Here is a 17,303-nt window from a genome sequence, read left to right on the forward strand (position 1 = left end):
CGCCCGTCTCCGGCTGGGGTGCGCGCTGGGGTCCCCCGACGGTGCGCAGGGTGACGTCCTTCCCTGCCCGCCTCTCTCGCTCGCGCAGGCTTCGGAGCACCGGGATTCTCTCCAGCATCTCCCCGCTGATCTGGAAGAGGAAAGAGGCCCTGCTGTCCCCAGGCATCCCAGGGACTAAGGACTGCGCCAGTGCCCAGCCCCGGCCCTGTGCCGAAGCAGCCGGAAGTGGAACATGGAAGCCAAGGCTCTGGTGGGACCCACGCCCGTCCCTCCCGGTGCGGGGGACGAAGAGGCCCTTACTGGGCTCGGGCTCCTCCCGGGACGTCTCTCAGGGTCACACCCTTGCCAAAGACACAGGAGAAACTACTGAGTCTGATGCCACCTCTGCCAACCACTCCTCAGAGGATGCTCCAGCCAGGAAGCAAACGCCACGGAGGACCGGGTGCCCATCTGTGGGCCCCTTTCCTTCCCTTTGTCAGTACTCAGTATCGGACCTAAAACCTCACACACGCTAAGCCAATGCTCTGCCACTGAGCCTCGCTCTCAGCCCTTATTTAAGACAGGATTTTACTAAACTGCCCAGGCCAACCTTGAACTTGCAATCCTCCTGCCTCAGCCTCCCAAACAGCTGAGATTAAGGGCATGTGTCGCCAGCACCACGCCTGGCTGAATGGTACTGCTACACAGGGGCCTCTTGGCTTTCTCTGGACCGGGGCAAGCGACCACTGAGTGTCTCCTGGGAACTGGCCCTGGGAGGCGGAGGGGTCAACACCAGAGCAGGCTCCTGCCTTTGGGGTCTAGCCGAGGCCTGACCCCTTGAGCTCCCCTGGTTTGAAGCCCGAGGAGCCTCGAGGGCACTGCCGGGCAGAGTGAGCGTGGTTAGGTCGATAGGGGGCCAGGGACCTGCAGGTGCACTTGGCCGCCTGGTGGTCCCCACATGGAGCCCTTCCCTTGGCACCGAGGCCAGGAGCAGCCCTGCCAAGGCACCAAGGTGCACAGCCGGCTCCCACGAACGTGCACACCTGGAAGCAGAGAGGAGGGAGGCAGGGGGCAGCCCTGGGGCCGCACTGTCCCGACGGCAGGAGATGGAGGCTCTGACCGCTGTGGGGCTCCCACCCAGAGTGCCTATTCCAAACCAGCACAGGGGACAGGAGGGGCACACAGATGCCGGGCAGTGGTGCCTGCATGCCTGGCCCGACCCACACACTGGGTGCCACGCTGCACGGCGGGACCCATGCCCACGGGCAGACCTGAGACGCAGAGGAAACGAGCCACGTCAGGCCACAGCCACGGTGCAGCCACGCACCCAACCATGCTGTGCCTACACCCAGTAGCCCCGCGGCCTCTGCGCTGTTCTCGTGAGCCAATCCCGGGGCTCTTCTGGGATGCCCGACCCCAGATTGAGTCACAGCTCAGCTCTCAGGAATCCGAAGTCACTGGATCTCCGGAGGGTTCATGACAGACGAGCACGTCCAGGACTTCAGTTATGAGAGGAAGCAGAGGTAGTGTCATCTGGGTGACAGGAAGCGGCTGTTTTGGAGCTTGACGGCAGGGGCCAGGCCTCTGTCCAGGCAAACATGGCACTTCCAGTGCAGGCCTGAGCTCCCTCCTGCTTGTCCCGGGTCCGCCAGGCTCCCTCTGGCAGAAGCCAGCCCTGACCGAGGTGCCTGGCAGGGCCCCAGAGGCAGCCGGAGCTGGGCGGGGCCCGCCTGGGCCGGTCAGCGTGCCCCTTCCTAGAGCGAAGGCCAGAGGCTGTGCCCGGCCCTCCCGCCTGTGTCTGTGGCAGGCTCGGTTCTCGGGCCACAGTGGACGGGCGCCTTCTCAGGGCCAGCCGGTGGCCGGACAGCTGATCTGCGGTGCCGCTCTGCGTGTCCTGGCCTGCAGTGAGAAGCAATCATCACAGGCTGTCAACCTGCCACATGGAATGAAAGGTCCTGCTTGTTCATCAAACAGAAAACCACCTTCTCACCTCCTTGAGCAATCATTCCATTCTCCAAAAAACATCAGAACGCACAGCCAGCTGTTGTTTACCTGCTAAAACCCTTCTTCGCTCAAGCATGAGGATGTCGGTCACACACAGTCCACGTCCCGTACGCAGTGCTCAGAGCCCCGTCCCGGGGACTAGGCTCGGGGTGGCCAGGTCAGAATCCCAGCCCAGCACTTGTGCTGCCAGCCTGAGGTGAGGCCTGGGCTCCAGCCTCAGTTGGGCGGAAGAGCCGGAAATCCCTAACCCTAAACTCCAGGGTGTGCGACAGCCGCTGGCAGACAGGCACTGGCAGGTCCCGGATGCTGAATTCTACCCACAAAGGTGATCGGCTCCCTGCCCGAGATGAAAGTTCATTCACTGCTGAAAATGCTTCCGGAGGCTTCCAGATGGCCATGGTGAATTATGACAGGGATGGGCAGGGGGACAGCAAGCTCGGGGTCCAGGCAGGGAGGCAGGGTGGGGGCAGCCTCCAGACGCCATGCCCGCCTCGGCACTGCACGGCTCCTGTCCTTCACACCAGGGGCAGAAAGGGCTCCGAGGGGCCGCTGCCTGCAGCTGCCTTCCATGGGGTGCAGGGGGCTGTGCCGTGACCCTCCAGCGAAGGCCCCACGGGGCCCATCCAAGGCCAGGAGCAGATGGTTCCATCCCGCAGTGGCCACACGGGTCACTGAGAGCAGCCCAGGGAAGATCCTTCTCCCAGAGCCCACACTGAGGCACCGGCCGGGCTCCAGGACCTGTCAAGCTGAGCTCTGGCCCAGGCCCGCCACATGGGGTCTCTCGCTTCGCTTCGGGGTGAACCCCGCCCCGAGTCCTTAGGGAGGGGCTCCCTGATGGGCAGCCTGGTCTCGTCCCCGTGACAACAGTGAGGAAGAGGGCAGCCGACTTTCCTGAGCACTGAGCTAAGCTCCCGCACTTGCCCGTCCTTGTCTGAGGTCACACACGGGGGGTGCTGGTGGGCACCGGCCACACATTCACCAGCTGCCTGGTGTCCTGTTTCTAAGCCCCGTGTCACAGGGTGGAGACGGAGGGCAGAGGGGTCCCGGTGCTGCTGAGCTCGGGAAGGTGGAGCGAGGCCAGGGATCAGACGCAGCTGGGACAGGTGAGGAAAGAAACCATGTGTGGTTCGCTCCCCACCCTCCCTGTGAGAGCCACTGCCTTGGCCACTCCTGTTCCGGAGACCAGATGGGAGGCGAGCGCAATGTGGCCACAGGGGCGGGTGGGGGGGGACACCAGAGCCCTGCATCAAACTGTCCCCCTCCCCACCCCAACTCTTTACTGGAATTTGGGGTTTTCCTCAACAAACGTCAGTGAAAATCCACTCTGCTGCAGGCAGAACAAGACCGAGGCAGCCTGCCAGGGGCTGAATCTGGAGGTTCCCTAAGTGCCCTGGCTCACAGGCGGGGCTTCCTGAAGGCACTCATGGGGGCACCGTGTTCGGGAGGGCTCCTGAGGGTGCTTGCAGGGCAGGGCTGGGAGCAGCCGTCCCCCTCCGGCTCTCCTCTGCCCTGCTCCTCCCACCTCTCAGCAATGGGCACCAGGTACTGCGTCACAGGGACAGGACAGTGATGAAGTGCAGACAGACGGGTCACTGGTTGGTGATAAATCTGAAAGCGGGGACCCCACCGTCACGACGTCTCCTGGGAGGGGTGAAATGCGGCTCTGGAGCTGGTGGCTTGGGGAGGCCTGGTGGGCCTGGTTCTGCCCACAGGTAAGGGGGTCACACTCTATCTCCGTCACTTTCCTGTGGCAGGGACAAAATGCCCGATACCCACAACTTAAAGGAGAGGTCACTTGGGCTCCGGTTTTCGGTCCACGGCAGGCAGGCTCTGAGGCAGGAACAGCATGGCGGAAGGGTCTGACGGAAGAAGATGCTAACCTCATGGTGGCCAAGAGGCAGAGCGGGAAGGGAGGAGCTGGGGAGGGAGATGGACCCTTCCAGGCCATGGCCCACTGACCGCCTGTTCTGACCAGGCTCTGCCTCCCAACAGCAAGCCACCAGTGCCACCCCATAATCATCCCTCCCACAAGCCCTGCCTCTTCGGGGGCATCTAGACATAAGCCACAGTGCACTGGTCTGACAGGTTCACTGACTTCAAGCATGGCACCGTTGAGACCCTTCTTGGGAAGAATTGTAGGACGTGAGCAGGTGACCCCAACACCTCTCTCCCAGACAGACCTGGACTCTTCCTGACAGGGCAGCAGTGGACCCTGGCCTAATGCTCGCCTCCTAGCCCTGCTGAGGGCTGAGCCGTGGGCAGCCCCCAAGCACCTGCCCCAGGGACAGGGAGACATTGGCCTCACTGCCATCTGTGGGCAGCCTCCAGCCCCCGGGAAGCTGTACCCAAATTCTGAGGGGACCCAAGCTCTTTGGAAAGACGCTAAAGGACATCTTGATTTTTAGGAAGGTGTGGCACCTTCTCCCTGGCACTCCTGGTACCCTTGGAGGGGCCTGCCGATCTGCTTCTGGGTTGCATGAACTACTGCCCTCTGCTCTTATTGGCTGACCCAGAACGACCAGGCGCTGACACTGTCCACCCCTGGCACTGCAGGCAAAGGTACTGCCTGCCAGCTGAGGCCACAGTGCCCAGCACTTAAGGTCCTGTTCATCCGTGGCGATGGATGCTGATTTTCAACGGGCCTAAACTCTGGGTGATTTGGGTTTAAAGAATCTGGCAGTCATGTTTGCTCCCTGTTTCCTCAGAGGCTCTGGCTGTTTGTCAGCAGACACAGCTGTGGGCTTCCGGGGACAAACCCCTACTGTAGACTGACTGTCATGTGTGCGAGACCAGGGTGGCAGAGAAAGCCACGGGGCCGGGGCTCTGTGCCCACGCCACTGGCCTGCTTGCTGTTCCGCATCTACAACAGGACGCCCAGCAATTACTGAGGAAGGACTGCAGCAGCCAGCAGACCGCCCCGAGGGGGCACAGGGGACAGTGCTGAAGGGTGAAAAGCAGCTGCCAAATGGGCCAGGACGCCGCCCTCCAGGTCATTCCTGCCACTTCCACCACAGGTCACCTCTGCTGCCCACGGGACAGACCTGGGCCAGTGATGTGTGTGGGCGCCACCCCGGCCCAAGCTCTGCTGGGGCTTCCGGCGCTGGGCCAGGCAGGGTGGGAGGCGGCAGCCTTGCCTTGTGCTGAAGGGTGAAAAGCAGCTGCCAAATGGGCCAGGACGCCGCCCTCCAGGTCATTCCTGCCACTTCCACCACAGGTCACCTCTGCTGCCCACGGGACAGACCTGGGCCAGTGATGTGTGTGGGCGCCACCCCGGCCCAAGCTCTGCTGGGGCTTCCGGCGCTGGGCCAGGCAGGGTGGGAGGCGGCAGCCTTGCCTTGTGCCTTGACCACCCACCTTGGACCACGTGATGCCTGCTGGCTTCGGGCGCTCACAGCCTGTGGCGATGACCCTGGTCGGAGTGAGAATGTAGTCAACCGTAAGGTCATGGTCCTCCAGCAGGGCTTCCGGGAAGTCCAGGACCTAATCAGGGAAGACGGGAGGAGGAGCTGGGGCTGGCGTGGCTTGTGGCCACAGTGTCCACCCTCCTCACTTGGGCGGCCCAGGACGCACCTGGCAGTCATGGACGGTAGTGACCACGGGCGTCCCCTCGCGGACGGCTCCCATGGACACCATCATGGCGTACTCGAGGTCCGCATAACCTTCTCCCTTCCCGATTCTCCAGCCTGAGGGACAGGGCGAGGGTCGGTGGCTGGGGCCCCGGGAAGGGACCTGAAGCCAAGGTTCCTGCCTCCTGGTTTCCACGGCAACCGCACAAGCAGCAGGCGGAAACAGGAAGAGCGATCTGAACTTTTCCAGCTGCCAGAGAAACAGTTCGCCTATGCTGGCTGTGTCTGTGAGCCTCACACTACATGCACCGAGAGGAGAGACCGCGTGGGACAGAACACTCCTGCGGAGGCACAGCGGCTCTAATCCGTCCACCTCAGAGAGCCGAAAGCTCCAGGCCGGGCTGGGTGACGCCTGGTGACACAGCTTCCCATCCCTGCTGGGCACAGCCAAGGGCCAGGGGCTCAAGCAGGACCGCTGCACACCGCCAAGGCAGAATGGGGGTCGCTCACCCGGGCTTCAGGTCCCCTGCAGCCGGAGGGCCAAGGTGCAGCCTTGCAGCAGGACCGCCTTCGCCTCCCCTGCACTCGGCGCTTCCTGCGCGGACTGTGACGGGCTCCAGGCCTGGGTCCCCAGCAGCACCCTTCCCAGGGACAGCTCCACATGCAGGGAGCAGGCTGGGCTGCGCCAGGAGCGCCTGTCCCCGTCTTACCTTTCTCGGAGACGGCCACAGATCCCACCACCACCAAATCCACATGGACACTGGAGTCCAAGCCCACGGGGACGCTGAAGTTCCTCACACCCTGCATGGGGAGACCATGTTGGGTCGGGTCCTGTCTCCCGGCCAGAGATTGGGGCAGCGGCTCAAACCCCACCACCCAGAGCGGGATCCGAGGTTGGGACCCTACTGCAGCAGCCATTTTGAGGTACGTCTCCCCCAGTCTCTCTCCCGGGAAGCTGGGCACAAAGGAGAAATGGCACAGGCACAGGACACGGACTCCGTGACAGTCCGCAGTCACCATCCTGGAAGGGTCCACATGGCCTGGGCCTGGCTGCGAAACCCTCACCTGCACGTGTGTCCGGCCACATGTGGGGCTGGGACGTGGGACTCGGACGTGGGACTGGGACGTGGGGCCAGGCTGGGGCTGCAGCAGCCCTGGGAGCCCAGGAGGCTGACTTCCCTACCTTTACTTTTACTGCTTCATTCTCTCTCTCTCTCTCTCTCTCTCTCTCTCTCTCTCTCTCTCTCTCTCCAATTCTCTCTCTCTCTCTCTCTCTCTCTCTCTCTCTCTCTCTCTCTCTCTCCATACTGTATATATTTTAAGCCACAGTAAACAGTAAATTCTATTTTTTGAACGAGAGGATATCGATGAATAATAAATCACTTAGTCCTCAGAAGCTACACTGAAGGGCAATCCCTTTATCAAGGACTATCTTGAATTGCCTTATTTGTTTTTTATTCTGAGTAGATCAGGAACAAACCACCTGGGATTTACTTTAGGATTCTTAAAAAGGACAGCAAATTTTACTTAGTTGTAAAATAGGAGGCAATTGTAAGCACTCTCGGGTAAAGCTTCCACACTAGGCTATCCCAGACTGTGCAGCCTCAGCCGTCACTTGGGAGGACGCGCGGCGAACGTGTGACTCACAGACCGAGCGACAGCGACAGGACCGTTATTTACAGTGCTACTGGGCTCTGAACGCTAAAGCATCTCCAGCGCAACCGGCTTTGCCCCTGCTCGCTGACGTCACACTGACGCTCGGGCACGCGGCGTCACGCACCTGGGCGGGGTCGCGCACCTGGGCGGGGTCACGCACCTGGGCGGTGGCGCACCTGCGCAGCTCCGCTGTTGTCGCCCCGCTGGGTGGCGTAATCCTGTTAAACAGCCCCGTCCTCAGTCGCGGAGTTGGAACCAGCAGTGTTTTTTGGCTCTTTCAATAGAAGGACAATCAAAAAGTTACAAAACCGACTGTCGCTGCCGGGTACCGTGGGGCAGGGAGGGAGCCGCAGTGGCGGGGCGCAGTCGCTGTGGAAAGGCCGGCGCGCCCGACGCGGGTTAACCAGCCAGCTGTGGAGCTCACTCTGCACCCTCTGGCGCCCTCTGGCGGCAAAGCCGCACAGCGTCAAGGAAGTTACTACCCGCGTCTGGTGCTTGCTCGCTCCCCACCCGCGCCCAGGGCCGCAAAGCAGCATCATCAAGCGGGTTCAAGATGACCTCACCTCGGTGCCGCCCGCCCCGGCTACGGGAGGCTCCCGGGGGCCTGAGGGATCAGACGCGCTCCTGCCCAGAGCTGGCCGGGTCCAGCCACAGCCCCAAATTCTGCCTGCAGGTGCGGTGGTCCACACCTGTCATCCCCGAACGGGTGTGGGGGCGGGCTGAAGTAGGAGGGTTGTAATCTGAGCACAGCCTGGACAACTTAATGTCTCAGTGAGACTCTGCCTCAAAAGTAAAAAATAAAAAAGGGACGGAGATGGCACTCAGTGCGAAGGCAGAGGCTCCCATCAGCAAGGCAAGAGCAGCCATTATATTAAATTAATGGGGTCCTTTGAATGTTACTTCTTTTATAGCTGCAGAGCAATATATTATGCCCAAGGCAGGCTGTGCAGAGTGAGCCCCACAACTGGCTTGTTTACAGAAGTGAGTCTTGCGAAAGCCTACGTGCCCAGTTCAGAGTAACTTGCACCCAGATTCTGTTTGCACAACTAAAACCTTCAGACGAGGACAATGTTCTAATTACAATCATACACTTTATCTATTCTATTCTTAATTTGAGAATGCTGTGTCTTGTCCTTATGAACCTTGTTTACATTAATTTCCACAGAAACCACACATCGCCTTTACCCCAATTGATTACCAATAAAGCTCAGTGCCTGGGACTGGCCAGCGCCTTTGTCAGTTGCACTGGCCTTGGTTGTCCTGGCCTCCGCTTTCTCTTAGTTCTGTCTCCTAGTGTTATGTTTTTCTCAGGCCGGCATCGCACACTGGGCAGGCTGGGACTGCAGGGGTCTCTTAACAATTGGCATCCACCGTGGGGCTTAAACCACATGCAACCACCTGCTCAGTGGGGCTACTCAGAAGAAAAAAGAAAAAGAAAAGAAACCACAATGCAGTGCTCCTCAAGTCAACATCAAGGACAAGTACAAAGTCCAAGAAAAAAAAGATAAGTATGTGCTTCAGATACAAGACGGTAGTAAAGGTAGTCAGCTGGGACAAAAACACTCACTTCCGGCCCAAGCTGGCCTGCAGTATTGAAATAAATGCTGCAAAGGATAGTTAAATATAATTATCATTTTTCACAAACAAGAACTTCAGTTATGGAACTTAGAGAGCATGTCAAAAATAACATCCAGACAGCTCAACAAAGAAGAAAAGTTATCTCCGTTGAGACTTTAACTGAGACCTTGACAACCTGGAGCCTTGTGTGCAATTCTGTGGCACAAACAACGGAGCCTGGGAGCCGCTCGAGCTTCTGCTCCGAGGCAAATAAGCCACTGGTGAGAACTGTCTAGTTTTGGTTTGAGAACAGCTGCTTGCCAGACCTGCCATCTTTCACACAGTGGACTTGCCTCGCTCAGAAAATGTGACATCGTTACAGGCAAACCCCACCGCCTCCCCCTCCGCTTGAGCTGCTAGGATCACAGGTGCGGAGGAGGCAAGGGAAAAGCATGGGAGCTGCCTGGCAGGAAGTGCCGCGGTCGGACTCAGAGAGGGTCGAGCAGGGCTTGCACTCAGCATGGGAAGAACGAAAATGAGAAAATAAGTAGTGGCTTGAAAAGAGCCAGGGAAGCTCTGAAGAACATACAGCAAAATAGAGGAAAACACTCCAGGCTTGAAGAGCCCAAAGGCCAGTGCTGTGTTATCAGCTCGATACTGCTTGTGAAGGTCTGGAGTAGGAGCAAAGCCAGAGAAACCACAACTGCTCTCTACCGGACATGAGACATTCTACAAGAGAAATCAAGTTACGAAGTTTAACCATCTGATTAATATCTGTTTCACTTTTAATTGGTGTGCTTAAAACATTTTCTATGCATTGCAAATTCTTATAATTATAGGGTTAACTTGCTCTTTTCTGTACTTTGTTGATAAAAAAAGTCACTTTAAAATTTTAACAGCTGAAGGCAAGATTTCTATAGAAGATTTATAGTAACTAAGATGGAGGAAAAATACTAAGAAAGCTGTAAGTAGAAGAGATATACTTTTGCTATGAAAAGCTTTGGTATGTTTGTCTTGTTAGAAGGATAAAGAGAGACATAAAGGCCAGAAGGCCAAGGTACATCGAGGTGTGCAGAGTGATTTATCAAGGAAATATGTACGACTGCTTGTTGATTTCAAGTTTATTATAAAAAGTTTGCATTTACAGACACAAAGAGACTTGCATCAATATATTTAGTTAAATGTTACTGTATTATGTTTACATTGATTGTCATCAAAGGGTTGAGTTCTAAATGTGTTATTGTGATATGTTTACACTGGTCATCTTCAAAAGATTAAATTTTCTGTGAAAAAAACCAAGGTTTTATTAAAAAGATGCTTTTGGTATCAAAGGGCATTGTGCTCGCTTAGGCAGCACATATACTAAATAAAGGGTGTAAGGTTTCATACATACAATTATGGTAATTAGGATTGTTAGTTTTCTGGTGTACTAACTGAACCCATGCTGACTGTGCAGGTTTTCTAATACTTTATTTATGATAAAAACCTTTTGATTCTGGTGTATGCCTTTCCCTTTGATAACAGGCACATTTATAGGCTGATGTATTTTCTTTAGATGGCATCCTATCAAATGATAATTTAGATGAGAAATGTTTGTTTTTGGAGGAGAATGAGTGTGTTCAACAATGCCTATTTTATATGAGATAGACATTAAGTGTGTTACAAAGATAATGTCATCATGATTGTCATGCTAAAATATTATGTGTGGCTTCTGAGTTGAAGCTTTTTTCTGTTAACATTTTATAGGAATTCAACTACTAGAACAACCATGATTGATAAAAAAATAAGGCTTCTAACTATATTTTATATTTCAAAGTGCTCGATATCCAGATAAAATTATAGTAATTAAATTCACTATTCCCATTGCAATAATAATGTTATTGATCTTCTCTTCTGGGTGTTGAACAACTGAAGTTTAGAGGCCAGAAGTAGAAAGGTAACTGGGCAAAGAAGACAGCCAATATTTTGGCCCTGGCCCTTCAAGGTCTACAAATAACTCAGGACGTGAAGGACCTTTTCTACAAGGATCTACAACTTTCGTAAGTCACCCAACCTCCTGAGCTGGGAGATTGTTGGACACTGAAAACATAAGAATCAGTAGTGTGCCAAAGGAGCACCACTTGTAGGGAAAAGTCTGCCACACTTTCACAAGCAGGGCCGTGACACATCCTGATGGCTGACGCGGACAGGTGCTGAGAGCTCTGTACAGGGTTCAAAGTGATGCCCGAGGAGACAAAACTGACCTTGATGGACAGCAAGAGGCTTTTTTTTTTTTTTTTTTTTTTTTTTTTTTGGTTATTTTGAGACAGGGTCTCACTATGTAGTTGAGACTTACCTGGAACTCACTATGTAGCCCAGGCTGGTATGGAACTCACAGCAATCCTCCTGCCTCAGCCTCCCGAGTGCTGGGATTACAGGCGTGCCCCACCACGCCCGGCTCAAGAGGCTAATTTTAATTAATACAGGTCTCACCTTAACTTGGCCTTGAACACCCAGTAGAACAGGATAAGCCAAAGATATAAGAAGTCAAGACCATAGGAATAAAGCAGGATGTAAGAAGGGGCTCCAACTGCTGACCCCTGTCAGTCTCCAACTACACTGGTGACTCACCCCTATTATGGGTCAATAAAAAAAGCCATGGTAAAATTTATAGACTGCAACAAGAGTTTTAAAAATTTTTAGCTAAAATTGTTTTTTTTAATTACTAAATTTTCAATCTTCTTACAGCTAAAATTAAAAGAAAAATTATGACAAATATCAGACTGGTAGATAACCTCCATTAATAAAAGGGTCTAAGAGCCAGCAGGTTACAATCACTATTTTAGTCCTTTAGAAATAGTTTAACAGATGTGCTAGATTTTTTTTAAAACCAAAATCCACCAGATTGACTTTATAAAGACTTTATAATTGCAACATGATTTTTACATAAGGCCTATTAAGTTAGCTTCCTAAAGAGACCCCCCTAACTGGTCTTTCCTACATCGAACCTTCTCAGATCAAAGCAGCTGGTTGAAACTATGCCTTTTCTCCCCTCTCTTTCACAGTAGGAGCTGCTCTTTATAAAGGAATTTTAGGCAGCTAAGTCAGTTAGACACATTGTAAGTGTTCGTGACAAGGTCCAGTGGGTAATTCATGGGACAAGCCATGGGTGTACTCACCTTACCCTAAAGAGACAAATACATAAATAGCCATGTCCACAAGCTCAATCAGATCTGGTTATTTTCATTTAGAACCTTTTAGATCCACTCATGGAAAGTAAACATATACGAAGATGGGTCTACAGACACGTCCCAGACACTAGTGTTGTCACGGGATGTCCTATCTAAAAGGTACATAGCTCGATACAATAACATGGGGGCCAGGCTGTGCTTATTTTTCAACAGAAAATAAGAAGATGCTGGTCACCATCCCAGAATGGACCACCGTGGACCCAGCTGCAGCATGTGACACCCTGCAAGGCCACACGAAGGCTGCATCTGAGCGACTCCCTCACTTGCCACGGCCCTGGGGCCTACGGGGATCCAGCCTGATGCCGCTGCCACTTCACAGAGAGGGGCAGATGCAGAGGACCATAACTCTGATTCTGCCCAAGGCAGGCTGTGCAGAGTGAGCCCCACAACGGGCTGAAGCCTACGTGCGAGGCCGGAGTAACTCGCACCCAGATTCCTCTCCCACAACTAACCCTTCAGGCAAGGAGGACAGTGTTCCTGCAAGCATGTATGGCCTGTTCTGTCCCTCACTCGAGAATGCGGTGTCTGTCCTCCATGAGCCTTTTCCATTGACTGCCACGTTGCTGGCCCCGTTTGCACCAGCCTTGGCCGTCCTGGCCCCGCGTCCTCCCTCAGCTCTGTCTCCTCGTGCCTTTTCCTCAGGTTTGCGTTGTATACTGGGCAGGTGGGGACTGGAGCCTGATTGCAGGGGTCTCTAATAGCTTTGTCTGCATTTAATTTATGTGCTTTGTTTTCACAGTTGCATAAGAGCTATAAGCATCACAATTTATACCGAGTGTTATGTTTGTACAGATTAAGTAAAACTGTAACACATTCATTTAAATCAACTTGGGGAGTTCTTTTTTCCTTTTCCTCAAAAGAAGCCTGAGCATTTAAGCTGAGAATCAATGCTGTCATTTAATAGTGGGGCCACATTACCAGATTTATTCTGAGACAGGGTCTCGCTATGTAGTTCAGGCTGGTCTTGAACTCACTATGTAGCCCAGGTTGGCCTTCAACTCGAGCGGTCATCCTGCCTCAGCCTCCTGAGTGCTAGGATGGCAGGCCTGCGCCACCACATTTACTGAATTTCTTACTGATGAGTTAAAATGTCTCAAAGGCTTTATTACAAAATTAACATGTTTCAAAGAATTAATTACAAAGTTAACATGTTTCAAAGAATTAATTACAAAGCTAGTGTCTCAAAGAACTCTTACTCATTCATGAAGCAAGAGCAGCAAGCCCACTGATCCCTCTCTAAGCGGCCCCAGCAGCGACCCTGGCTCTGAGCACCCTGTATCTCCCAGCTGGGAGACATGGGGACTGGGCTGAGGGCCTGAAGGTGACCGTGACAGAGACTTCGGGGCTACCTGCTCGGGGGTCAGAAGCACGGCTCTTTCTGGCCCCCAGTGCCTGTCCCGGCAGGGGGGTCAAGCCTGGGGAAGGCTGGGTACCTGCAGGGCCAGCAGCCGCACGCCTTCCAGCGGTTTGTCGGGGTCCACCTTCACTTCCTGCGCTCCGGCAAAAGCGTCCAGGCCCTGTATGTTCTGGGAGGCCAGGTGAGACCCCTGGCAGGGAGACAGCAGAGGAGCAGCGCTTACCTGCAGCACCAGGAAGCGGGCGCTGCTCTGCGGTGCATCGGGGTTGACTTTCACAGTTCCCGCCACTCTGAACTCCTGCAAGTGAGGGAGTTGCTCCGAGGCCTGGGACGCACCCTGCGCCAAAGCAAGGGCAGCGGACATCCTCGTCACCAGAGGCTGTGGCCTCGGCCAGTGGCCTGGGGTGGGGGCGTGGCCCCGGGCAGTGCAACTTTTGAGCAGCATTATTGGCCCAAAGGAAAATTATATTGTGACAATGGACTGCATTTTAACACGGCTAAGATTTAAGTACATGGAAATACAAGCATTACATGTACAGTTTATTATGCTCTTTAAACATTACAGTGGACCCTTGACTTAGGGACTGCATTCACTCCAAGGGCTGATTGTAACTCAGGTTGATCAACTGCCTTCCGCTCCCTCTCCTGTGTGACTTAGGAGATCTTCCAGGAGATCTGTGTCCTCGGAGAGACACTGGCCCAGGGTTTCTCAGTGAACCCCACGCAGGAAAGGGTGTTGTCATTTTCCTTCCAGAACTCTGTAAGGGTTCGATCTGAATCTGAGACCATCTGGAAGCACAAGGGGCCAGTGTTTGGGTTGTAACTCAAGATTCTGGTCGTACGTCAAAGCTAAAGTCGGGTTATAACCCAAGTTGTTCATATATCAAGTCTTGTGACTCGAGGGTCCACTACGTCTCATGTTTTACTAGTGCACTCTCTACAACATCTGTCACATTGTCAAAGATCCTTTCTAAAACGTTATTACGGGACCAGGGATTAGCTCAGTGGTGCGCCACCTTCCTCACCTATGTGAGGACCCGAGTTTGATTCCCCCTGTACTAAAAAGCAAAACAAAACAAAAGCATTTATTACTAATGTTTCCTTTACTCACGGCAGACGCCTACCTTCGTGGTTTCTCACGATGTGTGGTAAATCACATCTCACGGTTTTTTTGAAGCACTTGGTGCGTGAGCTTGGTGTGAGCAATCACGGGGCACAGACAGCACTTACACACTGGCTCTAGGTCCCCAAAACTGTCAGGTGATGAGGAAACTATTCACTGACTACAACGAATGGACCTATGTGTTTCTCTATTAGGCCACTGAAATTTTCTCCTTTCGGTAACGTTGTGCGTGACTGTATTTTTATGTAAGAAATAACCACATAGCATCAGAGAATTTTCTCTGTGTTCATCCCCTTAACTTCCTGCCTCGGTCGGTTCACATATTCAGCTATGTCGGGGGCAGCAAATCCCAGGCTGCCTGACCAGTCTGCGCTTGAGCAAACGCTGCCCACTGTGGGGACGAGAGGGGTGGGCTGGGACGGACTCAGCTGGTGACCTGGTCTTCACAGAAATAAGGCACAGGCTTCAGGCCGAGGCTCGGTCAGGAGCACAGAGCAAACACCCTGCGCCCAAGTGCCTGGACCGGGAAACATTGGATTTACTTTATCTGTTTACTCCTTTATTTGTTGTTTATTTTTTGAGACAGGGTCTTGCTATGTAACAGGCTGGCCTTGAACTCCTGGTGATCCTCCTGCTTCAGCCTCCTGAGTCCTGGGATGACAGGTCTGTGCCACTGTGTCTGGCCCAGGAGATTCATTTTAAGGGAGTTTTAAATGACCCTGCATCGTTTGCCTTCCCCATCCTACACATGCTTTTCTCTCCCTCAGGTAACAAGTGCTAAAACAGCACAGTAATGACGAAAACCACACAAAAGAACAGCTTTGGGGGGGGTACTTAGCTAGGAACCAGTGAGGGCCACAGCTGGCCCTGCCTGGGGACAGAGTCCAGCCGGGGGTGCTGGTGAGCCTCCAGCAGGGTCCTTCAGGCCTGGCACCGCTGTCCATGTGTTTTCAAAAGCGTTTCCCTTTCTCTTGGAAAATACACAGCCAAAGACCACGTGCTACGTTGCTTCTTCCAAGCAAACATTTTTGTATGAAAACTATCATGAACCGGCATCTTAGGTTTTGAACAGCAGGGAAACTGAGGCCCAGAGACAGGCAAGCCATACTTTTCTCCTAGGGCCTGGGCTCTGCTGTCCGCAGGGAGGTCAGTTATGTGGATGGTGTCAGGGCAGCAACATGCTTCTGGCTGCCACTGGGAGGCTGAGGCAGGAGGATCCCAGGTTCAAGCCCAGCCCTGGCAACTCAGTAACTTAGTGAAACTCCTATCTCAAAATAAAAAATAGAAAAGGGCGGCAGTGGGTGGGAGTGGGTGGGCTCAGGGCAAAGCTCTGGATTCAATCCCCAGAACTCTAACAAAACAAAACAAACAAACAGAACTCTGTACTTTGTATCCAGCAGAGCTCAGCCGGCTATCCCGCAGGGGAGGGCCAGCCACAGAGAGCCCTGTGGGTCTCACCCGCTGCCCCTGAACTCAGTGCCCAGGGTTGCCCACACAGGATCGGCTCCTCCTTCCCAAGGCTCCTACCTTGAAGTTGGGGATCCTGTGGTGAACAGGTCGAGGGAAGTCCGCCACGCCGTGAGCTTCCATGTAGTTCCAGATCTGTTCCCGGATTTCCTGCTTGGAGACACCTGTGGAACACAGTGTGGTGACCCATCGGGAGAACAGGAAGGTTTCCCCGGTGATGAGTGCCAGACACTGCCACACTGTGCGTCACACGCAGGTCACAGTAGCATCAGAAGAGCTCCAGGCCCAGGTCCCTTCCCGGACCCCGAGCTCTGGCTGCACACAGCGGGTGCTGTGCACCTACTCTGCCCCTCAGGCTGACAGATGCCCACCCTGGGGGACCTGGGGACATCCCTGCCTGGGTCTGTCCCACAGCACTGACACTGGACGGTCACTGCGAGTCCCCACCTCAGGCGCATCAACAAAGGGAGGGACCAGGATCCCCCACATTGCCGGTTCTGTGGGCAGGAAAGGGACAGGGGGTCCTGCTCGGGGCGACGACCCCATGAGATCCAGCGCTGTAGGGGACGGAGCGGAAGGTGAGACACAGAGGACAGAGCGGGCGCTTGGCCTTAGCAAGCTGAGAAAGTGGGCAACACCTCATGTGTGCAAAGCCAGCCGTGCTGTGACTTCCTGCTCCCCATGCAGCAGGCTCGGCCCAGCCAGGCAGCCCGGTGGCCCTGCCCTGCCGCTGCCTGACCGCCTGGGCACCGTGAGGTCTACGCAATCTGTCCCCAGGGGCCATGGCCTGGGCCTAACAGGCCTCGCACAGCCTGCGGCCCAGGAGACCTGCACAAGGCTCCTCCCACAGTGGTCACCCACGGGCCTGGGGTTCTGGAAGCCTCCGTGGAATCCAAGCTGTGACCTGGGAGGAGACCCATGGCCAAGCACGACTTTCGAGTAAACTGGTTTCCAACCTCACGTCTCAGTCTCGCGTCAGGTGCTGTGGCTACACAATGGTACGGCCCTGCGCTCCACCGCGTAGGTAGAGGAGCCTGCATGGTCATCTTCAAGGGATTCTGCTTTATTTTGATACAGGGTCCAACTGAGCTGCTCAGGCAGGGCTCCAACTCGCGATACTCCTGCCTCAGCCTCCCGAGTTCTGGGATTACAGGCGTGCACCACCATGCCCGGCCTCGTTCTTTCTAGGGTCTTACCCTGACGCCGGGGGCGGGGGCGCCTACAAGGCCTCGGAGAGTGAGACCTACAGTCCCCGGCTCCCCGCACCCCGACCCGTCTCTCCTGCGCCCCCGCGCGCCTTACCCGCCCTCGGCTCCATGGCGACGCCGTCACCGTGCGCCGCCTTTCGGAGCGGAGTCTGGCGC

At 54.7% G+C, this 17,303-nt stretch overlaps 1 protein-coding gene across 1 annotated transcript in view; it reads right to left on the bottom strand.

Moving 5' to 3' along the window:
* Mthfsd (methenyltetrahydrofolate synthetase domain containing) overlaps positions 1 to 17,297 on the bottom strand; it is a 19,708-nt gene extending 2,411 nt beyond the window's left edge. Inside the window, exons 1-8 of the mRNA XM_010627616.1 lie at positions 17,242 to 17,297; positions 16,000 to 16,103; positions 13,573 to 13,686; positions 7,366 to 7,479; positions 6,260 to 6,350; positions 5,554 to 5,666; positions 5,338 to 5,463; positions 4 to 130 (exon numbers count right to left, since the gene is read on the bottom strand). Of these exons, the coding sequence (XP_010625918.1) occupies positions 4 to 130; positions 5,338 to 5,463; positions 5,554 to 5,666; positions 6,260 to 6,350; positions 7,366 to 7,479; positions 13,573 to 13,686; positions 16,000 to 16,103; positions 17,242 to 17,257 (805 nt within the window). The 5' untranslated portion in view covers positions 17,258 to 17,297. The remainder of the gene's footprint in view (positions 1 to 3; positions 131 to 5,337; positions 5,464 to 5,553; positions 5,667 to 6,259; positions 6,351 to 7,365; positions 7,480 to 13,572; positions 13,687 to 15,999; positions 16,104 to 17,241) is intronic.
* Between the last annotated feature and the right edge of the window lie 6 nt (positions 17,298 to 17,303).

This window comes from Fukomys damarensis, unplaced genomic scaffold, assembly GCF_012274545.1.
Source record: "Fukomys damarensis isolate Sample0158 unplaced genomic scaffold, DMR_v1.0_HiC HiC_scaffold_32, whole genome shotgun sequence".
Lineage (NCBI taxonomy): Eukaryota > Metazoa > Chordata > Mammalia > Rodentia > Bathyergidae > Fukomys > Fukomys damarensis.